The 26,326-nt window shown below is 37.2% G+C and overlaps 2 protein-coding genes across 3 annotated transcripts in view; one reads left to right on the plus strand and one right to left on the minus strand.

The window, feature by feature from the left end:
- The first annotated feature begins 4,218 nt into the window (after positions 1–4,218).
- LOC106100030 lies at positions 4,219–13,177 on the plus strand. The gene is made up of 8 exons (XM_013278766.1): positions 4,219–7,232; positions 8,243–8,275; positions 8,551–8,676; positions 9,225–9,435; positions 10,481–10,588; positions 11,163–11,310; positions 11,641–11,830; positions 13,041–13,177. Exons 1-8 carry the CDS (start codon positions 7,083–7,085, stop codon positions 13,161–13,163), a joined length of 1,089 nt encoding a protein of 362 aa, XP_013134220.1. The 5' UTR covers positions 4,219–7,082; the 3' UTR covers positions 13,164–13,177.
- Positions 13,178–16,901: 3,724 nt separating this feature from the next.
- LOC106100058 (stAR-related lipid transfer protein 7, mitochondrial-like) overlaps positions 16,902–26,326 on the minus strand; it is a 13,521-nt gene continuing 4,096 nt past the window's right edge. The window contains exons 2-9 of one of the 2 annotated variants that reach the window (XM_013278796.1): positions 25,429–25,544; positions 24,444–24,565; positions 22,391–22,557; positions 21,583–21,822; positions 20,609–20,779; positions 19,842–19,931; positions 18,504–18,707; positions 16,902–17,273 (exon numbers count right to left, since the gene is read on the minus strand). In XM_013278796.1, coding sequence (XP_013134250.1) covers positions 17,202–17,273; positions 18,504–18,707; positions 19,842–19,931; positions 20,609–20,779; positions 21,583–21,822; positions 22,391–22,557; positions 24,444–24,565; positions 25,429–25,544 — 1,182 coding nt within the window. In that variant the 3' untranslated portion in view covers positions 16,902–17,201. Of the gene's footprint in view, positions 17,274–17,813; positions 17,854–18,503; positions 18,708–19,841; positions 19,932–20,608; positions 20,780–21,582; positions 21,823–22,390; positions 22,558–24,443; positions 24,566–25,428; positions 25,545–26,326 lie in introns of those variants that run through there. The other variant, XM_013278797.1, reaches the window with a different exon arrangement.

Raw genomic sequence — 26,326 nt, forward strand, 5'->3', positions numbered from 1 at the left:
ACTCATACATCTCACTGCGAACTTCATTGACCTGTAAATCCTTTTTGTAAGTTATTCCCAACACATAATTATCTTCTTCACTTGATGAGGTTGACTGCTGCACTTGCTGAATCTTATTCCGGCACATTTTAGCATAGTGTCCAAATTTTTTGCATTTTTTACATTGTTGGTAGAATGCCGAACACTTAAAACCATGTACATAACTACATCTTCCACAAGGCTTCTTTTCTTCTCTCTTTTGCTCTTCTGTATTATTATTTTTGTATGCTTTTTTCACCAACTGCCACTGTCTCTTTCTGGGCTAGGTTAAATTTTTTTATTTGTTTTTCTGTCAACTCCTCAGCTTACAAATCCTGATACATTTTTCCAAGTCTAAATCTGTTTCTTTTAAAAGTCTTTCAACCACGTTTTTTTTCCTTATTCCTCTTACTATCTGATCCTTTATTAGACTATCTCTTAATGTAGCAAAGTTGCATTCCGCACTAAGTGTACGTAAATTATTTAAATATTCATCAAATGTCTCTGTTTCTAACATTTTTCTATTGAAGAAAATGTTTCTACAAACCGTTTCATTCCTCTTCGGTAGGAAGTAACTATCAAATTTTTTTATAACATTTGAATACTCTTTCAACTTGTCAGTTTTTTCGAAATTGTTATAAATTTCTATACCTTCTTCACCAATACAGTGTAATAACAATGCTACTTTTTCTTGATCTTCTAGTTTACTATTTGCTCCAGTCGCTAATAAATATATCTCAAATCTTTGTTTCCATTTTTTATAACTTTCGCCAACATCTCCTTGGATGCACAATGGCGGAGGCGGCTTGAGCATATCCATTATTTTATGTTCGATCTCGACTGCGCCATGTAATATTTAAATGTATATCCACATTAAAGAATACTAAGGTTAATGGTAAACTGTTATTTATTAAAATCACATTTTTAGATCAGCGTAGCACAATGGACATAGATGACATATTTGTATAGACTATGTTGCCATATATCTAATTGAACTTATATTACAAGACCCTTCCTTGGTATTGGCGTCATGGACTACGCGAATCTTTCCCGGCTTCATTATGTTAATCACGGGAAAGTGAGGGAGATACCAGGTGTTGTTGTTCTTTTCTTCAGAGGCAAGCTCGGCGTAGCCTTTTTCTATTATAGAGTTCATTTGCTCTTCATATTTTTCGCGTAACTCCGGGTTCTTATCTATTTTTCTTTCTGTCGACAATAACCGTTTGTAGGCATTGTCGTAATTGTTTGAGTTTGACATCATTTTCTTTCCATAACAGCGCAGTTTCGTAGCGACCAGTATCGTTTAGTCTGGTGTGCTCTTTCAGGAGGGAGAGAGCACGCTCTTCTGGGTCGCTTCGTGGTCGCTTCGGCTCTATTGTAAGCGAATCTATTGCGAAGTGACGGCGCAGTTGTTCGTTGATATCTTCGGAAACCAAATGATGCACTCGATGTATGCTTTTCCCCAAACTACGGGTTGTAGATCCGTGCAGGACCCATTTTAACGAGGTGTGGGACGCGACCGGTTGATGGCGCTGTCCCTTTCTGACCTCCGTCGCTATCAGAAGGTGACAATTATTTTGGCCGATAAATATTCTGGGTTGAGCATTTCTGTAAGTAATTTGCTCACTAATCTCTTTGAGATGGCTGCAGTTCACTATTGTCCCGTCGCTAATTTGCTGAGATGATATCGTCAGGTTGGCGAACGTTCTTGCATTCATCTGTTGGCGAATTTCGTTCGTCCCTTTTAATGCGAGAGTCACACGCTGAGATCGGTTAGCTGCTGTCTTATGGTCGCTAATTCCTTCATCTCGCAGCGGCTCGACGGGTCCCGATACGCCGGCTTTTCTTGACAGTGTTTCGTCAATTAACGTAACCGTTGACCTGTCGTCGAGGAGTGCGAATGTTTCTATCTCTCCTTTTCTTCCAATTATTTTGACAGGAAATATCTTGAGATATGAACACGTGTTGCTTTGCTCCCAAGTTGAAGTGACGACTTTTTTTTCTTCTTGCTGTTTTGTAGACTTTTCGAAGTGCAGCAGTCTATGGTGGAATCATCCACAGTCGTTAATGTCGCATCGTTTGACGCGGCATGCGTGTTTTCTCGTTCGATGTCTGAGACAGCGGAAACTAGATGGGACATAGCGAAAAAACATTCGCTATGTCCCATCTATCGTTTACGTTGGCTTCGGCTATCTGTGGACATGCCGGTGGTATGTGATCCTGTGTAGCACACACGTTGCATTCCGTTGAAGCTTCCGTTACGGCGTATGCCTTAGCAGGCCGTCTATTCGGTGTTGCGCTTGATCCCTCTGTGATGGCTTCCGGTTGGGCATACGGGCTGCATCGGTCGGCTTCGCGTAGAAGGAAGCGCGACAGTTTTGTCAAGTCGGCTTCGCCTTCTTTCTGTTCAGCTGCGAAGTCATACCAGTGGTACCGTAGCACCGGAGTCAATTTTTCTATAATTGCCTTCGTAACCTCAGGATTATACATGTAGTGTTCTTTGTGCAATGCAGCGATTGTCGCTATGCTATTAGCGATTTTGTTCATAAAGATGCAGAGCTCTCTCGGTGAATCGGACGGACAAGTGCGCGTAAGTACTCTAGTTCTGTAAGTGCGATGGCATCAGGGCGGCCCAATCGGGTTTTCAATGACGCTATAATTTCGTCTGATTCGGCGCACAAGATCAGTAGGTTGTCCACAGCTTCTCTTGCCCGTCCTCTTAGCGCATATCGCAATCTTGCCATCTTTTCTTGCTTCTTAAATGCTGTTGAAGATTCTTCGTAAGCCGCACTGAGCGACCAATGGTAGATCGGTAGTTCGAAGTGGTGGCGAGTTGCTGGTTGCGTCGTTCTCGCAGCGAGGTGTGATTGCTGCGGCTAATTGTAGTATATCTCCAGCCGCTGTAGACAACGCTCTCAACGGTTTCTCCATGTCCGCTATCCAGAATGGATTTTTCTTCTTCATCCGTCGCGCTGTCGGTCCCCGTAGAACTCATCCGAGTTTTATCTGACCACTCGGTATCAAATTCTGTAGCTTCTGCGGAGGATTGTGGCGCGTCTCGCAACGGATCCGCTCGAGGCAGGGGCTCCGATTGTGGTGAGGCCCTGCTGCGGTTATTCCGTTCGACGGAGCGGGTGATCGACATCTTCTTCTATCTTCTATTTAACACGAAGAAATCCGGCTCGAAGGACCAATATGTGGGGGATGCACATCTGTCGCCGGTGGCGTGAAAAATAAAAGACTTGATGTTGAACGACTTGACTGTAGGAGGTAGGGCTTGTTCTGTTTCCACACTTCTGTTACGATGAAATATAGGAGCAAAGGCTCCTACGACAATTATATACTCCGGCAGCGTTTCCTGTAACAAGTACAGTCAAACACTGTTTGTCGTCAGCATTAACATGTTGGTAGACTTTTTGGCTCCTTTTTTGGCGAGGACCTTGGGTGTTTTAGGTGCTAACATGAAAGCCGTCTCGTCACAGTTAAAGACAAAAAGGGAAAGAGGCCAACTACTAAGGCATGGGCATATACTAGCACCACTACCTAAATTAGTGATTAGTTTTTAGAGAAAAATGTTATAAAAAAAAAGAATTATCCAATAATTTACAAATAAATCAAGTTTTTATTTCAGTTCCATAATCAAACTTTTTGGTAATAAACTAGAACAATCGTTTTGAAAACATTTTCTGTTTGAATAATTTGAATTTGACTTATAATTTTAAAGAAAATAAAAATTGTAATTTACAAATAAAATAACTATCAATGAAAAAAATCTGTAGTTCCTCTGGTGTTGAGGATGTCCATGGGCGTCGTTGACCGCATTGGTGTTCACGCTGCTCGTTTGCCCACTTTTCTTATAAAAAAATAAAAATCTTCAAAGGAAGGAAGTTCTGTTGTACTCGAAGAAGAAAGTTTTTGTTTAACAAAAAGTGTTTATACCTAGGAACGCTAGAATTTGTCTAGAATTTATCTTTGTTCAAATACGAATATCTAAATGATATTGAAATGAATTTAGAAATGTTGATTTTGTTGAGGAAATTTTGTTATGGACATGTTATGCGACGAAACGATGGGGACATAAACCAGAAAGAGTTAAGACTGAATGTAGATGGCTACAACGGTAGAGGAAGACCGAAGAAAGTATGGATGGATTGTGTGAAAGAGGATATGCTTAAGAAAGGAGTGGATTCAGAGATGACGACTGATAGAGATGTATGGAAGAGCAATACATACTGTGCCCTCCGTAAGGGATAAGGGCAAGTGGATGATGATGATTTTGTTGAGGAAAGAAGCTCGAAAGAATGCTAACATCGACAATGTTGAGAACGACGGAGCTTCCTACACAAAGAAAAAGATAAATAAATATTGCCAAAGGTGCAAAAAGAAGTGTCATACGACGGAAACTTGTTGGAGCGATAAGTAAGACAAAGTAAAGAAATCTAATAGAGTAGAAAAGAATAACAGCGTAACGCCCACATATAAGACCATGTCAGTAACATCGGCGAACATATAATGTTTGGATATGTGTGCAGTTTGAAGAGATACAACCAGAGTCAGGTATACTCAAACTAGCATCTGACTGTCATACAACCAAAGTCAAAGGCAAAGGCAAAGTAAAGTAAACTTCACGACCAAATAAATAATTTACGTGACACACTATACGTGCCGAAATTTTCGACGAATCTGCTATCAGTAGCAAAACTTATATATGGTTGCACTGTTAGTTTTGTTAAAAATAAGCCTACATTTAAGATGAAAATAATAAAACAAGAGGCTAGAGAGAGTCGCCGAGATTCACACCGGGCAACCGACGAAAGTTTCGAAAACTAGCGCTTCCAAGGGGGCCTGTATTTTAAGGCCTCAAATCGCCTCATAGCAGACTAGCAGAGACATAGGAGGCCAATGGACGGCCTCGCGGTGCATCGGCGTCTGCTAAGATTCCGTCGCTGCCATAGTCGTCCCGGCAGACGCCGCTAGAGGACGCTTACGAGGGCGGAGAGACGCGCTGCAGAGAATAAGGCGGCGATACGCAATGCGGGGAGCAACATTCGTCAACATCCGTCGCCCTGACCACACGCATCCAACTCGTTGATATACATTGTTAAGTCGTTTTAAGTTATTACCACATTAAATACGTTTTGAAACTTCAAAGTGTTTCCATACCCAAGCAGTCCATGGTCGGAGCCTAAACAATTATTCATGCTTGACGCTTGAGCAGTTTGGTATATGCAGCGAATCAAGGGCGGATCCAGCTTTGGTGCCAGGGGGGGGGTCATATAGGCGTGATCAAGTCAAGAGCTTGACTATGACTATGTAAATATATTTTGTCACGCGCTTGAGCAATCAGCTCAGGGGGGGGGGGGTCATGACCCCTGAATCCGCTCTTGCAGCGAATATGACTTGTCCTCATTTAGAGATAGGTCAAATTCATCTCCAAAATAAAAGAGCCGACACACCTGTGTTGTGGATTATAATTAAACGATAATTTAAGTAAAATTATAGACATTTTATTCTATACACATCGAATTAGAAGTGACAATTAAAAATAAGTAAATCAGAGTTGTGTATAAATTTAAAAAGGTTAGATTCAGCAATCTCCTCACAGCTCTGTGCCTACTTTTAATGTCTACATCGGATTGATGAGGTTAAATTGGCTAGATCGAGGTCCTGGTAAACCCTTGCGAAAGAAATCAGCCCCCATTTTTGCCGTCTTGCACACAAAAGTGCCGCGGCAAAATGGAGAATCACTGATGTAGCATAGCGTTTAAAATACTAGCTCGAAATTACTTCCCATATTTTGTGCGCAAAGTCGCATTCTTTTCCCGAGTTAACTACCGAAGTAGTCAAATCCGCATCGCAATTGCTGCGTTAATAATTCTTGTTTTAAGTGTTACTGATGACAGGCGATTCGTTAACAAGATTTTTCATGTGACACCAGACATAAAAGTCAATTGGTGTTGACCGGACTTATTCGCATTCCTCGCAGGCCGCAGAATAGGGCCGCCACGTCCTATCCAACGATTAAAAAAAAGGCTTTCGAGACATCGTCTAACGTTGATACCATAATGAGCAGGACATCCGTCTTGCTGGTACACACAAATACACACTCGCACACAATTGCTACAAAGAAACACTAAAATATATATATATTTTTTAAATGTTTAACTATTAAACATAAGCAACACGTAATGTATGCTATGGAAGGGAACATTCTGACACAATTGTTTTACTTACAAGAATGTCCCAGCAACTTTCTTGTAAAAAAAATGTGTAATTATTATCATGTTTTGTCTTGTAGCCAAAGACATTTGATAGAGAAACGTCGGTTTGTCCCTTTTTGGTTGCTTTTGATTGGGGTTTGTGTGGACTTTGTCACTCTGAAAATGTTTATTATGGTAGTTAATTATGCCAGTTTGATTGAATTTAGATTCTTCGTACCATAGAATTTTTATAAAAAACCAGTGTTTTATCGTTTTTACAACTCAAGACCATAAAGTCAATTAATATTTTTTTATCAAATTAAAAATAATGATTGGACGATAAGCTTACGTCGTTTCTAAATATTTTTAAAACGTTTTCAAGCCGAAAAGGTCACAGTTATGGTTTTAAAAAATATATTTTATGAAACATATGTGGTAAGGAATAATAATTTTGCCCTGTTTCCATACGCATTAAAACTATAAGTTAAGACCATAGTCAACCACACCGGCCGAGTGCGGAATTTTTTTGGTTGTCATAATGGCACCCTCTTGTTCTCCTAACACATTTTTTTGGTCACAGACTTGAGATTCGGGTGTTTCTTTATTTCCTTTTTCACAAGTTATATTTTTAAAATCTTGTACTAAGTCACAGTTTTTTTTGTGACTGAGTGGCCACAGTTTGCCTTGCAGAGGCATTTACAGATTCACCGGGCTTGAGGTGGCCGAGCACAGATGGCGCTTATCCTAAACCTCGTTAAAATCACAGTGCATGTCCCAATTTCTTAGACTAATTTAAAAAAGATTAAAACTTAAAAATGCAATTGAAAGTCATACATTTTGACTAAACCAAAATAGAATAGAAATATGGTAAATATTTTGTTTTTGACCGACTTTCCAGAAGAAGGAGGTACTCAATTCGTCTGTTGTTTTTTTGTGTGTGGTATTACATTTCAGTTACTGGCGGTATTGTCGCCAGTGTTAGCGGGGAACGGTGATGTGTCCTCATTCCAGCTAGTAAGTCCACTGGTTTATATTATCTGTACCACAATTCCTTAATAGACAGACGACATCGGTGTTTTTTTAACACGTCCACTCCTGACTTTCTAATCATCGGAGACTTTCCTTCTTTTATTTAATTTGTATAATGTTTTAAAATGACAATATGTTTAATTCTCTTGCGTAATTGGCGCTATTGTTCTAGTTTGCGGTGGCCCTTCTCACTATGTATGCGGGCATACATACAAAGAAGGGCCAAGGTGGCAGTTTTACTAAGTAAATTGTGCCGGTGTTGCATTTCTGAGATCAATAGCGCCAATTACGTTTTATTACGACATCGATGTTAGGGCGCAGTTGGTTAACCGCCCTGGGCGATGGACTTTTCTGCAAATTGGTTCACGTGTTAATCCTCCCTTCCCAAGGCGTAAGGGGGTGCCGTAGAAATCACGCCCAGGTCGCTAATAGCAATATAAACGGTATTAAACATTGCAATGATGAAGCCGTCGATTGCCTTATAACGTTAACTGAAGACGTCTTGAATTTGAATTTTATGAAAGATATATAGAAAATATCATATGGTGGCAAATGAACAAGCTGCTACCTGAATCTGCCAAAATGGCGTAAAGACCGTTGCCTATCGACATACGCAATTAAAGACGCATATAGAGGATATTCTCCCTTCCTGTGCGTCATCTCCACCGAGAAATCCACATTTCCTTCCCATCCTATAGTTTAAATTTGGGTGGTACGTTAAAGGGACTAAAATATGACCTCCAAAACGCATATATCAGACAAAATGTTTTGCTTCCATTTCACGGCTGTCTTGCGTGGGGCGGTCCAGCCTATTCGTGCGATAATGTTAAAGCGGGCTTTACCACTGTTAACTGTTAAATGGAAAATCTAGAAGGTGACAAAACGTTATAGAAAACGCATATTAGCCACGCATCACCAGCCGGTTATGCAAGAACAAATTTACAAATGGATCGTTCCTTTCATTCTAATATTAATGTTAAAATCTTTACTTTCAGCTTGCTCGACTGTCATTCCCGACAGTTGAAACGGTAAGTTCACACAAAACAAAGTATTTAAAATAGCAAGAAACTAGCTGTTCCAGTGCAGCTTCGTCCGCACGATGTTGTAAAAATTTTATTTAGTTGTTTAAATTCCTCAAATTGTCAATTGCATATGTCAAAATCACTTTGTGACAATGTATAGATTATTTTGTAACGGGGGAGGAACTTGTTATAATGTATAAAATATCACTGTATACATGTGCTCAGTGGCGTTAAAGAAATAAATAAATATTTAATATCTCTTTATAACATATGATCAACAGAAACCATACAATTTGCCGAGTGTGAAAGAGATTGACCCGCGGCACAGCTATGCTGATGAAAAGTTCGAGAGGCTGCAGGAGTATTATAGCTATATGAACAGCCGCATCAAGGAGCCGCACAACCCGGTAAGAAGCATTGCAACACTTTTTGCTGACCTAAACATGACTGTAAAGTACAAAATCAAGATAAAATGTGAAAAGCACCTCTGCGCCATTTTACTCTATGAATGTAACTAAGACAACTCTTTCCCCTACATACTCTATGACACTTAAAACCATTTTCTATTAAAAAATCGAACATTTTGTCCTCATAATAAGGAGTTTTAAAGACAATCCTTATTAACATTTCATTTACATTAAACTTTCTAAATAGTTGACCACGACATAATAAGGGAAATCTTTAAATTATTACAAAATTAGACTGTCTGTTTGTAATATCAAAAAAATTGCTGATAGCGAAAATCGCATTTAAAATTGTTTTGTCTGTCAGTCTGTAAGCCACGTTTGTTTCGGGTAATCTCCGAAACGGCTGGGCCGATATCGACCGGACTTTCACTCAAGGGTAGCTGACATAAACTGACATATTATAGGCTACTTTTTTATACAATAGCTAATATGCAATAAGAAAAAAACTTTCATAGTAAAATTGTGCTTAGTTTTTCTTATGCTGACAGATAGAGCGACGTGAGATTCTGGAGACGGCACAAAAGAGACTATTCACTTTCATAGACACGCACATAAAAGATTTAAAACGACTGCTCTTCGAAACCGATATGGCACTAATGTCTATGGTACTACTCAAACTCAATAAGAAAATGGACACTTCCGAAGCGAAAATAAAATCAACACAGGCTAAAATACCTTTCGGGTTATACGCCAGTCCTGGTAAGTAAACAAGTCAGTTTTCGCTAAAATAGCATAATTTCCCATAACTCGCAAGACAACCCTTATGAAAAAAAATGAAATAGAAAAAATGATTTATTTAAAATCCAACAATCATGAATACATGGAGGTAGAAAAATGTAGTTCATGGATAGAGTAGAATTTTTTATATGTTGTGATCAGGACCCTCGTACTAGGCGCAGCCTGTATCGTGAGGGTCCTGCTCTAAAGATTGAACAAACGGTCGTTAGACGGCAACAAATCAGTTAACATACATAAATTTACGTACCATTTGTTTTAAAAATACAGTTTTAAATTTATATACCTGAAGTTTCAAACTTTATACCGGAGTTATAAATCGCATCGGGCTACAATCGATTTTATTTTAATATTAGCCTGTTTTAATTACCTTTGAATGATAATCTTCAAGTTAGAAAACAAGAAAAAGCCTATTACAAAATGCTTCCTTTGAAGGTATGGATTTCTCGGCAACGAGTTGAAAGGACAATAAAACAAGCTGAAAACATCTTTTATTGTTAACATTTGTCAAATTATCAATTGCAAATGTCAAAATGACATGACAAACCATGGCAATCTTAGTTCCTTAATGTTGGCAGCAACTTATGGTCTCTTTCTCACTATAGGGTTTTAATACAATTTATTTATCCCCTAAGTTTAATAGCGTGAAAATATATAGCCTAAAGCGTAAAAAGTACGTGACGTGTAGGGCTTTTTATTAAAAATAAAATAATTCAAAAATATGCTGTAAAAGCTGACATCTTAGGCAACAAAGAATTGTGTGTTTATGCTTTATTATAATAGTATAGATAGTTTAGATTAACCTGTTTATATTACCTTTGACTTATGATTTTCAAGTGAGAAAACAAAAAAAGCCTATAAAAAAATGGTGCTACCTTTGAAGGTATGGAATTCTCGGCAACGAGTTGGAAGGACAACATATAAAATATCGTTTTGATTTAATCTAAACTTCCATCTACAATTTATTAAAAAAAATAGTATACTATAATGCAAAGTTTATTATTTGCAGAGTTCAAATGCTTAGGGACATCGTATTACATAGCTTCAGCTCATAACCAAGAGGACGCCCAAATGATATTGTCAAGCGAAAGGAAACCACATTGCTATACATTTAGAGGTAAATTTTCTTTGCAATAACAGATATCTGGGCTAATAAGTCGATGCTATCGTCATTACTCATATCAGAAAAATATAGAAAAAAACCACAAAGATCTTACGACTTTTAATAATAAGACAGAAAGTGGACATTTCTGTGTTCTCTCCTCTGCCAGATCCTACCTTATAAGAAACTAGCTGTTCCCTGCAGCTTCTTCCGAATGATATTATAAAAAACTTTATTTTATTGTTTACATTTGTCATTATCAATTGCAAATAAAAAATGCACAAATGACAACGAAGGCCTTTGACAGTGGATAACAGTTACCGTTACCATGGAAACCTTACTTCTTCGGCAGCTTGTAGTTTTGGTTCCTTTCCAACATGAAGGTTTCTTCCAATTTATTTACCCACTAAGTTTAATAGCGTGAAAATATATAGTCTAAAGCATGACGTAAGTTTAAGGCTTTTTATTAAAGAGTTATTTTAAAATATGCTGTGATTGCTGAGATCTTACGCCATAAAGAATTGTGTTAACGCTTTATTACATCAGTATAGATATAGGGATCTTTTTATATCGAAACTATATATTTTAGGTGCATTCGCTTTCTCTGGTTTCTATCATCGTCATTCTGAGACGACTTACGTTGGTCCGCACGCGGAACAGTTCCAGGCTAAGGACCCCAGCCAGGGTCTGTACTGCCACTCCGATGATAACTGGAGTGACGCACAGTGCATATATAAGTATGGATATTACTAACTGTTGCTTGCGACTTCGCCTGCGCAATATTAAGATAAAAAGTAGCCTATAATATGCCCGTCTATGTCAGCTACCGTTCAGTGAAAGTCCGGTCGAAATAAGTCCAGCCGATTTGCAGATTACGAACAAACACGGCTTCCAGACAGACAGACAGACAAAAATGCGTTTTTCGTTATCATTAAAGCAAATACATCATTTTCCCGAAATCTGGATTTTTTTTTATATTACAGATACTCCAATTTTATTATATGTACAGATAGCTAGATAGAGGGGTGATTTAGGCTATTTTTTTTAATTCTGTATTCATTCTTTAGAATAAACCCTCGCGAAGAGTTTCCGGAGTCAGTGGAATACGAGCCTAAAGTGTCGTACTGGTGTGGACCGTATCGTTACTTCTTACCCGCGACCACCGATGTTAGATGCATTTTCTCTATTTTCTCTATGAATTTTATACTACGCTTCGGATATGACGGGGTTAATTACAAGAGTTCGGATCTATCGTTTGTAAGTATTTTCAAATTATATCCTACTAGTGATTGCTCGCGACTTCGCCCGCGTGAAATTAAAAAATATTAATATTAATTCAACAGTGGTAGAGCCCGCTTTAACATCTTCGCACGAATGGGCCGGCTCGCTCGGTGTAGTACCACGACCACACAGAAAACAAGCGTGAAGTGGAAGCAATTCCGCGTTTCGTCTGATGAGTGTGGTGCCGGAGGCCTAATTTTAGCCCCTTTTCCTTTCCACCCTTTTCTTAAGAGGAAAGGATGGGAAGGAAAAGTGGATTTGACGGTGGAGGAGACGTATAGGAAGGGGAAATGAAATGTCCTCTTTATATGCGTCTCCTCCGTCAGTTAAGGGTAGGCAACGCATCTGCAATTGCGGATGTTTACGGGCAACGGTCGCTTTCCATTTCGGTGGATTCATGTGGCCGCTTGCGAGTTTGCCAATTTATATTATAAAAATATATAGCCTATGTTGCTCACTGATAACGTAGCTTTTTAATGGCAAAAGAATTTTTGAAATAGAATCTGTAGATTTTGAGATATTTAAACACAAAAATACAAATATTTGCTCTTTATATCATTAGTATAGATTTGATTTCCGATTGGATAAGATACGAAATGAGTATATTAGAGGAAGTTTGAGAGTAGCCCCAGTGGTTGAGAAAATAAGGAGTAAAAGGTTAGAGTGGTATGGGCATGTTATGAGAAGGGATGAATCGCATGTAACAAGAAGGACGTTAGTTATGAATGTGGAGGTACACCGGTAGAGGTAGACCTAGAAAGAGATGGATGGATTGCGTGAAAGGTGACATGATGAAGGGAGTGATGACTGAGATGACGGATGATAGAGTGCTTTGGGGGACGAAAACCCGGTGCGCCACTACGGGACTAGGATAAGGCAGGGGAGATGATGATAATCATTATTATAGAATAAAATAAATAATAAATAAAAAAAGCCTTTTATTCCATGCAGTATATAGTATAGATGTATTTCCTCTTTTTTCTTATATCAAATAAACTTCTATACTCTGAATTAAAAAATTCTTGCACCGATAAAAAGCTATGTTATCAGTTAAGACAATATAAGTACTTCCTATTTACATTTTTTAGCTCTTCACTATTAGCCCGTGCACCGAAACGACTATCGGAATAATGGTAGTTTTCATACTCATATTGTTTATGTTTGTAATAATTTGTTCATATTCCAGATGTACCAGAACGGGCAGGTGTTCTACACGGACGAGCCGTGGGCCGGCATGTCCTGCTGGAACTGGGCCTGCAAGTGGCGACATAACCAAAACCAGCGATCGAATGAATTCTTTATCAATTAAATATATAAAAAAAACTTTGTATGTTTTTTTTTATATAACATAAGGATAAACGAGCAGGCGGCCATCTGAAACCGCCAAAATGGCGAAGCGACTGCTGCCCATAGACATCCGCAATTGCAGATGCGTTGCCTACCCTTATACGACGGAGGAGGAGACGCACATAAAGAGGATATTTCCCCTTCCTATGCATCTCCTCCACCGTCAAATCCACTTCCTCTTCCCATCTGCTCATAAGAAAGGGTGGCAAGGAGAAAGGGACTTAAATTAGGCCTCCGGCACCACACTCATCAGACGAAACACGGAATTGCTTCCATTTTACGCCTGTCTTCTGTGTGGTCGTGGTATTACACCGGTCGTGCCGGCCCTACAGTGCTAAGATGTTAAAGCGGGCACTACCACTTCTTCTACTACACCCTATACACGTTCCGACAATTTTTAATACAAGTTTTCTACGATTGTGGATTAAAAAAATATATATCTTATCAGCCTTACAAATAAACGTGGTATAAAATAAACTGATTATAAGCAAATATTAGTACAAATTTTGCTATTATCTATACTATTATAATAAAGCGTAAACACACACTTCTTTGTTGCCTAAGATGTCGGCAATTACACCATATTTATGAATAATTCTTTCTTTAATGAAACGCCCTAAACTTACGTCACGCTTTAGGCTATATATTTTCACGCCATTAAACTTAGGGGGTAAATGTTTTGGATAAAAACCCTAATGTGGAAAAGAGACCATAAGTTTGTAATGTCTTGTCATTTTAACATTTGCAATTGATAATTTAACAAATGTGAAGAACAAAATCAAAATTTTCATACTTTCATGCGGATGAAGCCGCATGGGAACAGCTACTACTTTTACTTAAAATTTGTGCTAAGTTTAAATTTATACCGCTTTTATTTGTAAGGCTGTATTTGTAACATTGGTAGAACCCGCTTTAACATCTTCGCATTGCAGGCGGCTCGCCTCCAACAATACCACGACCACACAGAAGACAGGCACAGACACAGAAGTTAAGTGGAAGCAATTCCGCGTTTCGTCTGATGAGTGTAGTGCCGGAGGCCTAATTTTAGTCCCTTTCTCTTTCCACCCTTTACTTAAGAGGAAAAGATGGGAAGGAAAAGTGGATTTTGACGTTGGAGGAGACGCAAAGGAAGGGGAAATGTCCTCTTTATGTGCGTCTCCTCCTCCGTTGATTAATGGTAGGCAACGCATCTGCAATTGCGGATGTCTATGAGTAGCGGTCGCTTTCCATTTCGGTGGATTCAGTTGGCCGCTTGCGAGCTTGCCAACTTATAGTATAAAAAAAATGACTATGACTATCGAGATCCGTACAGCAGTTTACACTACAAACAAATCTAAACTTTTGCATTTATAATATTAGTAAGTACATTAAAATATTTACGAAATAACTTCACTATTTATAGCGAAAGATGGCACTTACAATCAGCTCTCTTAGACAAAGTATATGGAGCCCTCTTATTCAAATATGTATGGAACTGACAACATTCGATAAGTCAAGTGCTTATCCCGTATTCATTTCTATATATTTTGATACATCTTGTCGATTAACAAGCGATGTCACTAATCGAAAGTCACTTTATCTAGGGTGCTGATAGGCTATACTAAAAACAGTAGAACCTTGATAACTCAAACCTCGGTAATTTAAAAACCTCTATAACTTCAAAAAATATGTTCCCTTCCCATCAGAGCCCAAAACCTCTACAACATAGACCCTTGATAACTTAAAACCTCTATAACTTAAAATATTCTGTGTTTCCCTTGGACTTTAACTTATCGAGGTTCTACTGTACTTGGTTTTACGTATGATAAACAATAATATACTTTTCGCCCGCGACTCCATCCGCGTAAATAATAATATAAGAAACTAGCTGCTGCATGCGACTTTGCCCGCGTGAAATTAAAAAGTAGAGCCTATGTTACTGACAGATAAATTACCTTTCTAACGGTGAAAGAATTTTTAAAATCGGCCCAGTAGTTTTTGAGTTATTTCAATACATACAAAAATACAAATCTTTCCTCTTTATAATATTAGTATAGAATTAATCAAAATCCGTTCTTTTTTTTTATTTTACTGGCTTGTCTAACGGTTTCCCTCAAACTCTCGACTTCTTTGCTGTTCTTCTCTAACTTTCTACTGTGTTCTTCCACTTTTCGTTCAGAGGTTAGGCTACAAACTAACAAACATCCAAACATTATTTCGCATTTTTAAAATTTTATGCGGACGAGTCAAAAAATTTTAAGTAAAAGACTTATAACCTCAAAAAAACGATTTAATAACAATCACAATATCGCATATAACATTTATTTACATTTTTATTGTACATTGGGGGTAGTCAGAAAAAAGAACTGAAACAACGAATTGACGTTTCAAATTAAAGAAACCTTAATCCGGATACAAATCCGCATCCTTTGTTATTAATTTTAGAAAAAAACAGCAGTTTTTAATGGAAATAAGAAATCACACCTACTCTAAACAATTTATAAGTCTGCATACAGACTTATTAAAAAATAGACATGTGTATAAAATTTCCATTTCTATTAGTAATAGTTTTTTCTAAAATTAACAAAATTTAGTATCGACTAGACTACTATAGCCACTAAAACGCCTAATTTTAGGAATTAACTGATTTCCTGGTTAATGAATCTACTAAAATGGACATAAATGCTTGTAGCAATAATATTGTTCCAATTCATTTTATTGACAGGTTGATTGCGTCAGTTTATAAAATGACGGTATATCGCTGAATTTCATTTATTATACAATTAAGGGTCCGTTCACACAGACGTAGTGAGAGATGATTTTTTATCTATCTATACATATAATAAAATTGGATTGTCTATTTGTATTATTTAAAAAATCCAGATTTCGGGAAGATGGTGTATTTGCGTTGCTGATAACGAAAATCGCATTATAAAATTTTTTTTGTCTGTCTGTCTGTCTGTCCGCAAGCCGCGTTTGTTTCGATCTCCGAAACAGCTGGGCCGATTTCGACCTGACTTTCGCTGAAGGGTAGCTGACATAGCTGTTTTTATTTTAATATTGTGTGAACAAAGTCGAGGGCAACAGCTAGTCTTAAATAAAATTAAGCATTATACAATTGAAATAAGATATAATTAATTGGCGCTTTTAAACACGATGCAAAGAAAGATTTTTTTTATCACTATAAAATAAACAACGCAAATACACCATTTTCATGAAATACATTTTTTTCTCAATATTACAGATAGATTCAATTTTCTTAATTATATATATCTGCTGTTACGCTTAATTCTGTGTGAACGGGCCCTAAACGCATATTCTCAATATTTTTTCCATATCCCACGCGAACTTACCCGACATAAGTCGGCTAAAAGCCTTAATAATATCTAAAATCTCATAAAACTTCATACTAACTTCATCTCAAACTTTCATTTAAAACCCATATTAATTTCGACATCTACATAATGAACACATTGTACTAAAAACTCTTTCACTTAACAAAACTGTCACTTATATTAAAAAATATAGTGCGACTAATTTATTTGACCCGGTGGGCATAAAACTAAATCTAACTAGCTGACAATATCAGTCAGAATCCTTGTAAATCATGGTTTTATGTAATCTATACAATAGAGGACAGGATTTGTATTTATGTATGTATTGAAACTCAAAAACTACTGGGGCAAAATCAAAAATTGTTTCACAATTAAAAAGCTACGTTATCGCTGAGTAACATATGCTAAAGTTTTAAATTTCTTGTAGACAAAGTCGCGAGCAACAGCTAGTTTTCTATATCTATGTAGATTTATCGCATTTTTTAGAAGAACAGCGACTTAAGCCTGATAAGTTAGTTACTTAATAAAAGAGAATCACATAAAATGTATGAAAAATTCACAGTACGATTATCTCATATTAAAATAAATATTTTCTCAGTAAGCTATAATTTAATTGAACTCACCATCGGGTCAAATAACTTAGTCGGTCTATAAATTTATAACAATTCTATAACAAATATTATTTTCTATACGAAATAATAAAAAGGATAGAGATATCTCCACCAACTGCCATTTTCTTCTTCAATCTCTATTGTCTCCTGAAAAAAATAATACTAAACATTACTTTCATATTCTCTAATAACTCAAAAACTACTGGGTCAATTTCAAAAATATTTATACCATTAAAAGCTACGTTATCAGTGAGTAACATAGGCTATGTTTTTTATAATTATTAAATTTTACGCGAACGTGGTCACAAACAAAAGCTATACTCAATACTAATATTATAAAGAGGAAAGAATTGTTTTTTGTATAATTAAAATAACTCAAAAACTACTGGGACAATTTCAAAAATACTTTCACCGTCACAAAGCTACATTATCGGCGAGTAACATAGGCTATATGTTTTATTTAATTACACGCGGACAAAGTCGTGAGCTACAGCTATACTCGATAAAAATGTAAATACTCAAGGAAGTACTCAATTTTACTTTCAAACTTTTAAAGCAGTACTTATTAAAAAATACAAAATTTTATATTCAAATACCTAGTACAATAAATCAAGTATTATTTTAAGAGATATACTTTTAAAAACTCAATCAAAATTAAAAATAATATTAAAGAAAAAACTACATTTACTTCTTTTCATATTCCTTCGTTCGCTGATACGACAGTTTTCTAATAAAAAAATGCTTAAAATTAATTTACTATTCATAAATAAAAAAAACTAAGAGAAATCTTTTTTTAAATTATTTACAGAGTTGACAAACGAGCAATTGGCAAATAAAATTCGCTAAAATAGCGAAACCACTACTTAGAAACATTTTCATCTCTATTACCTATATCAAAAGGGGAGGGAACGTACAAGAGGTTTTTGTCCTTAACCCTTTCCGTCCCTTTGCACTAAAAAGGGGAAAGGAGAGAAGAAAAATCACCTTTATGATAGCTGTTCCCCTTTTTCATCAGCATAAAATTAATTTATTGTTTACATGTGTCAAATTGATAATTACAAATGTCAAAATGACATGACATGACAAAACTTGGCAATCTTGTTTCCTTGATGTTGGCAGCAACTTATGGTCTCTTTCCCACATTAGGGATTTTTCCAAAATAATTACCGTCTAACTTTAATGGCGTGAAAATATATATCATAAAGCGTGACGTAAGTGTAGGGCTTTTTTTTAAAAAAGGAATTATTCAAAAATATGGTGTAATTGCTGACATCTTAGGCAACAAAGAAGTGTGTGTTTACGCATTATAACAGTATAGATTAATCTTTGTAATAGGCATTTATTATTATTTACTAAAAAGATTTTTAATATTTTTACCTTTGTCGTATCTTTTTTCCCAAGCGTTTCTTTCGCGTCGTTACTTTTCTCTGTATCTTCTTTGTTTTTTTCTTTACTAGTAACATCTATACATTTTTCTTTTACTATTTCTTTAATTTCATATCCGTTATTTATTTCTTCCGTTTGCGTGCTTTGGTCTCTCGTGTTCTCGTTATTTTCCATTTCTGGACCTTCTTTGGACGACTGTAAATATATTGAATTATTTTATTAATTTATGGTATTAATTTTTTTTAAGTTAACTAAAATATGTTTAAAAAACCCAACTTTTGTTTTATTTCTTTATATATGTATTTAATGATTTTCAAGATTTTAGACTTTTAGTCACGAGAAATGTCAACATATTGTTGCTATTAAAAAGGAATTAACTTCTTAAAAAAACATTTATCGTGTAGAAAAGAGATCTATACAAATATTCGAAAATTCGATCGGTTTCTAGAATGTTTGTCACCACGCCATCTATTAGAGAGTAGCGGAAACTATGAATATGTATTAACTATACCTCCTCTATCTATTTTTAAGTCTGTTTGATTCCTATAAACGATTTTTAGATTTTTTTTTATAACATAAGGTGGCAAACGAGCAAGCGGCCACCTGAATCCGCCAAAATGGCGAAGCGACCGCTGCCCATAGACATCCGCAATTGCAGATGCGTTGCCTACCCTTATACGACGGAGGAGGAGACGCATATAAAGAGGATATTTCCCCTTCCTATGCATCTCCTCCACCGTCAAATCCACTTCCCCTTCCCATCCTCTCCTTATAAGAAAAGGGTGGTAAAGGGAAAGGGACTTAAATTAGGCCTCCGGCACTACACTCATCAGACGAAACACGGAATTGCTTCCATTTGACGCCTGTCTTCTGTATGGTCGTGGTATTGGGGGCGTGCCGGCCCTGCACTGCTAACATGTTAAAGCGGGCACTACCACTGTAGATTAGAGAACTAGTCAATTTAATAATATATCATACTAATATAAATGCGAAAGTTTAGATGGATGGATGTATGTATGTTAGAATTTGTAGCCTAATTGCTGAACGGATTTGGATGAAATTTGGTATAGATGTAGATGATATTCTGGAAGAACACATAGGGTACTTGCTTTTGTTTTTAATTAATTCCATGCAGACGGAGTCGTTGGCGAAAGCTAGTCTATAATAAGATAAGAGGAAAGACTTGGATTTTTGGGTTTTTGTATGTATTGAAATAACTCAAAAACTACTGGACCGATTTAAAAAATTCTTTCACCATTTAAAAGCTACGTTATGAGAAACATTTATATTTTTTTAGATATCTGCTTTAATGACAAAATTTAAATTCACCTCCATATCCTGTTCGCTGATCTGCGAGCTCGCGTTCTTCTGCTGTTCATCCACCAGCTCAGGGTCGAAAGGGGTGAAGTCTGGCATCTCCTGGAATATATAAAGAAAAAAATTATAATCGCATGTTACAAGACATTTGCTATTGAGAATTTAAGAGATGTGAAAAAAAAAGTTTTTGTAATTTCATGCGTATGAAGCCTTACGGGAACAGTAGTAGGAGGAAAGATTTGGATTTTTGTATATATTGGAATAACTCAAAAACTACTGGGACCATATCAAAAAGCGAAATTATCACTGAGTAACATAGGCAGTATTTTTACTTTTTTTTTTTAATTCACGCGAACGAAGTCGCGAGCAACAGCTAGAAATAAATATTATAAAGAGGAAAGATTCATATTTTTGTAGGTTTTTTCTAACAAGTTGGCAAACGAACAAGCGGCATGAATCCACCGAAATGGAAAGCGACCGCTGCACAAAGACTGCCACAATTGCAGCGTTGCCTACCCTTCATTGACGGATACGCACATAAAGAAGATATTTTCCCTTCTTAGTTTCCTCCACTGTCAAATTCAATTTACCTTCCCATCCATTCCTCTTAAGAAAAGGGTGGAAATAGAAAGGGACTAAAATTAGGCCTCCAGCAAGTAATCAGACTGTACGCGGAATGTCTGTGTGGTGGTGGTATTGTTGGGGGCGAGCTGGCCCTGCAGTGCGAAGTGAAAGCGGGCTCTAGCACTGTAAAAAGCATAATGGGGAGGTAATCTGACCTGTCGCTGGTGCGGCGTGGCGGCGGCCCAGGCGCGGTAGTGCAGCGCGGCGCTGCGCATGCGCGCGAGGTAGCCGGGCGCCGCGCGCCCCGTGGCCCACGCCGCCACGCCCGCCGGCATGCCGCCGCGCGCCGGCTCGTCGTAGTACGTCAGCACGAACTCCATACCGTTCTGAGGATATACCCTGCTACATGCCTTCTACCCTGCTCTATCCTTTCACTTACATACTAGCTTTTGCCTGTGACTCCGTTCGCGTGGTATTAAAAAACAAAAGTAGCTAAGTGTTCTTCCACACTATCCTTTACATCTGTGCCACATCGAAATCCATTCAGCCATTCAGGATACAAACTCTAGCTATATATACTAATATTATGAATGCGAAAGTTTAGATGGATGGATGTTTGTTGGAGTTTGTAGCCAAATCGGCTGAATATCTCGGGATTCGGAAAAGATGAAAAGAACACTCTGAAAGATCACATAGTATATTCATTTTTATTTATTTAATTCCCTGCGAACGGAGTCGCAAGCTAAAGCTAGTATTCTATATATGCCTTCCCCATAACAGATATGTGGTCCTTATTTTCATGCATTTATAAAATAACTATCTCTCCTCCGTCCGCGTGGTTTTTAAAAATGAAAAGAAACTAGCCATTGTGTTCTTTCAGACATGTTCTTAACTAACTTCGTCCACGTAACACTAAGATAAAAAAGTGGCCTATAATATGCCCATCTATGTCGGCTACCTTTCAGTAAAAGTTCGTTCGAAATCGGCCCAGCCGTTTCTGGTATTACCCAAAACAAACACGGCTTGCAGACAGACAGACAAAATTTTTTTAAATGCGATTCACGTTATCAGCAACGCAAATACATCATCTTCCCGAAATCTGTTTTTTTTTTATATTACAGACACTCCCATTTTATTATATGTATAGATGAAGTATGAAGCATGATTTAAAAGTATAACAAAGAATTACCTTTTCCACACCTTCTATAGTTTTGACCACCATATGGCTCCAGTACTCCATTACTCTGATAGCGTGTCTCGTTTCCGGGACATCGGGATGTTCGCAGGATTTAGAAACGATCACGTAAACTTTATTATCAACTCTCTCCCTCTCACCCATTAGTTGTCTCTTTTCCACTTGTGTCTCCACGAACGAATCAAATTCCTTATGCCGTCGAATATACACGTAATCTCTGTTTGCGAATAATCTCTGAAAATTAATATTACGGATGCTGAAGCTGTTTTTTTTTCTTTTTTTGGGGGGGGGGGAGATTCTTAGAAAGACATTTTACAAAAGATTAGTATTAGGTTGATGTTTCAATGGAAAATATCGTTATGTAGTTCAGAAACAGAATTCATTAATGGTTAAATATGACTGGGAAACCGGCTATAATAGTAATTTCCTCACTTAGGGGTGCCTACACAAGTTAAAGGTGACTGGGATATATCCAATGGACTACCATTGCACTGATTTTATACATATTTTTACGTTTACCTACAACGTAAAAACATCGTCTTGAACTAGACATTTAAAAAAAAAATACAGAAGCACAGCAAGCAAAAATTTTTCACCGGTACTTTCTAAGGATACAAGGTGGCACTTTACTTGACAAAATTCAGTATGCCGCGTCTATATATTATTTAAATGTCTGTGAGAACATGTATGAGGTTGTATCAAAACCTGTCATTGGCTATACTAATACATAACACTAGATGTAATATGTTTTTATATATGTACGTTGTTTTTAAATAAATAAAAACTCTGAAACGTCACTCACCGGCCACAACACCTCCCAATGCAGTACAGCCTGTCCCGGGACACCAAGCGCGTGTCGCTGTACTACCGCCAGTGCGGCCACCGCGGCGTCCCACGCACGTCGGTACGCACCGTCCAGTTGCACCGCAGCGAAGTCGCGCGCACTCACCTCGGGATAACGCCCGTATACTGTACAACACCCAAAAGACTAGTAAAAGACAGTGAAAAAACCAGTAGAAGACATTGAAAATACGAGTTGAAGATTGTCAGATAGCTAGAAGACAGTGAACAAACGGGTAGAATACAGTGAAAAGACGAGTAGAAGACGGATAGAGGACAATGAACAAGTGGGTAAACAGTAAAAAAAACAGTAGAATACAGTGAACAGTAGAAGACATTGAAAATACGAGTTGAAGATTGTCAGATAGGTAGAAGACAGTGAACAAACGGGTAGCATTTTTTTTTTATAACATAAGGTGGCAAACGAGCAAGCGGCTACTTGAATCCGCCAAAATGGCGAAGCGACCGCTGCCCATAAACATCCGCAATTGCAGATACGTTGCCTACCCTTATCCAACAGAGGAGACGCACATAAAGAGAATATCTCCCTTTCCTATGTATCTCCCTCTCCGTCAAATCCTCTTCCCCTTCCCATCCTCTCCTTATAAGAAAAGGGCGGTAAAGAGAAAGGGACTTAAATTAGGCCTCCGGCATCACACTCATCAGACGAAACACGGAATTGCTTCCATTTCACGCCTGTCTACTGTGTGGTCGTGGTATTACTGGGGGCGTGCCGGCCCTGCAGTGCTAAGATGTTAAAGCGGGCACTACCAATGGTAAAGTAAGGTAAGCATACAGTGAAAAGACGAGTAGAAGATAGAGGACTGTGAACAAACAAGTAGAAGACTGTGAAAGGACTATAAAGACTCGTAGAAGATAATGAAGCAAGTGAAAGACAAAAGAAGGGTAAAAGCAGTGAAATATCTAATAGAACACAGTGAAAGTACCCTGAGCACTGACAAGAAGGGGACAGTTGCCATAGCTGGAGAAGCAGAGGATAGAAATAAATTGAAAATTGAATATTAGACAAGCATTGCATTCGGAATACATAGTTAAAAATGTACAAATGGTATAATGTATATTAAAAACATAAATATAAATAAATGAATTTAATAATTACAAAATTGAATACTTTTAAATGCATATCCTGTCATTTGTTGTCTAAATTTAGACTATGTATAGTCTGGATCTAGACGACCTTGTCAGTATAAGTATATATACAAACATCAATCACTATGACATAATTCAGAAGAGCAAAGACAAGGTCAATCGCTATGATAAAAGTTAAACCAAGGTCATACTATGGAAACTTTACTCGTATAGTATCTTATTACGTATTCTAATAGCAATAAGGAAGTAGCCGTCATTGTTGACAACTAGGTTTGCTCGCGTTTTTGTCTGTGAAGAATTAAATAAATCTATGCACTAGGAAAGATTTGTATTTTTGTATGTATTCAATTTATGTATAAACTATCTTTCGCCAGCGACTCCGTCCGCGTGGAATTGAAAAAAACAAAAGTGAATAGCCTATGTGTTCTTCCAGGCTATCTTCTACATCTGTGCCAAATTACATCGAAATCCGGTCAGCCGTTTAGGCTACAAACTCTAACAAACATCCATCCCTCTAAATTTTCACATTTATAATATTAGTAAGATGAGTAATTCAAAAACTACTGGGCAAATTTCAAAAAATCTTACACCATTAGAAGCTACATTATCGCTGAATAACATAGCCTACATTTTTTACTATACTTTGATTCCACGCAAACGAAGTCGCGAGCAACAGCTTGTAAGTAAATGGTGAAAGAATTTTTAAAATCAGTCAAGAAGTTAGTTTAGTAATTACATACAAATGTACAAATTTATCCTCTTTATAATATTAAGCATAGATTATAAAGATATTTTTCAATAATCTAATTATATAAATTCAAAAATAAGGACATAACAACATTACATATAGTAGTACGGATTGAGAAAATTTCTTGCATAACACCATCCAACATATAAAAAATTACCTTTATAAGCATATAGACCCTGTCCAGTTTTGTACTCCTTGCGCCAGATAATAACATCCTCCGCCTCCATAAATGGTACCCAGCCGTCTGATGAATCCTCCGCTGGGTGGCCATCTTCACAGCTGGAAATAGCACAAACATATTTTAACTTCTGTTAAAATATGATACAAGTTGATGTTTTAACAAGCTAATACTGAATTAAATTTTACTTAATAATATAAATGCGAAAGTTTAAAAGGAAGATGGATGAATGGATGGATGTTGAAGATGAAGAACACATAGGCTATTCACTTTCGTTTTTTTCAGTTCCACGAGGACAGAGTCTCGAGCGAAAGCTATAATAAAGTAATATTATAAATGCGAAAGTTTAGATGGATGGATAGATGGAAGTTTGTTATTTGTTTGATGGGAGTATGTAGACTAAACGACTAAACGGATATTAATGTAATTTGGTACAGATGTAGACAGTAGTCTGGAAGAACACATAGGCTACTCACTTTTGTTTTTGTTTAATTTCACTCGGATGGAGTCGCGGGCGAATGCACAATCATCCGAGGCAGCGAAAAATAGTGAAAGTCGGAATAAACAACTCACCTATGCTTTAGGATCATGCCCTATCCACCAATGCAATATGTATTCAATATAAAATTACATATTATTAACCAAAATACAATAGAACCTTGATAACTCAAACCTTGGTAACTTAAAAACCTCTATAACTTCAAAAAATTATATGTTCCCTTCCTACCAGAGCCCAAAACCTCTACAACATAGACCCTTGATGACTTAAAACCTCTATAACTTAAAATATTTTGTGTTTCCCTTGGAGTTTAACTTATCGAGGTTCTATTGTATCTTAACATGTTTAAGACAGTGTCGATGCGGCGAAGCGACAGTGTATGACGATGTTATGACAAATGTGAGTTGTGAGCTATGCTGACCAATGTGCGACTAGCATAGTGTATTATATAAGTGACATACGTACTCACAGTACTGCACGCCTGTCTGCTTCTTATCTATAACAACTCGTTTACTGCAACTCTTGCATTGCACAGTCACCTTGATCAGCTCCTTAACTGATTCCACATCACTTAGTAAACCCTGTACAATACACAATTATGTTATTTAAACAATCTTACTAATACTAATATTATAAATGCGAAAGTTTAGATGAATGGATGGATAGATGGATGGATGTTTGTTAGCGTTTGTAGCCTAAACGGCTGAACGGATCTCCATGAAATTTGGCACAGATTTAGAGCATAGTCGGGAAGAACACATAGGCTACTTTTTATCCCAGGAATAGTTACGGTTCCTGTAGGATTCATTAATTTAGTTTTTTAATGTTTACTCGATCATTCTGCAACGGTTCAACATATCTTATTGAAATTTGGCACAGATATAAAACAAAGACTGGAGTACACCTGGGATAAGTTTCATCCCCGAGAAATGTCCGGTTCCGGAGGGATACGTAGCTATTTGCAATTTATATAGTTTGTATATTTTCTAATACTACGCGGACGAGTTTGCGGCAACAGCTCGTATTATAATAAACATGCTGTGATCATTGACTTCTTGCGCCACAGGGTGGTGTGATTTTACGCTTTATTATAATAGTATAGATTGTGCATGAATACCTGACAACATTATGTGTTACTCGGAAGAGCGGGACTTTCTAACACAAGTACCTATTGGTTACTTAAAAGGAAGTCCCTATATCTGATTAACTTGTAATAATATAAATGCGAAAGTTTAGATGGATGGATGTTTGTTAGAGTTTGTAGCCTAAACGGCTGAACATATTTCAATGAAATTTGGCATATATGTAGATGGTAGTCTTCACTTCACTTTTGTGTTAATGGCGTTTCCATAGAGATTTCGCC

Source organism: Papilio polytes, unplaced genomic scaffold, assembly GCF_000836215.1.
Source record: "Papilio polytes unplaced genomic scaffold, Ppol_1.0 DF824080.1, whole genome shotgun sequence".
Classification (NCBI taxonomy): Eukaryota; Metazoa; Arthropoda; class Insecta; order Lepidoptera; family Papilionidae; genus Papilio; species Papilio polytes.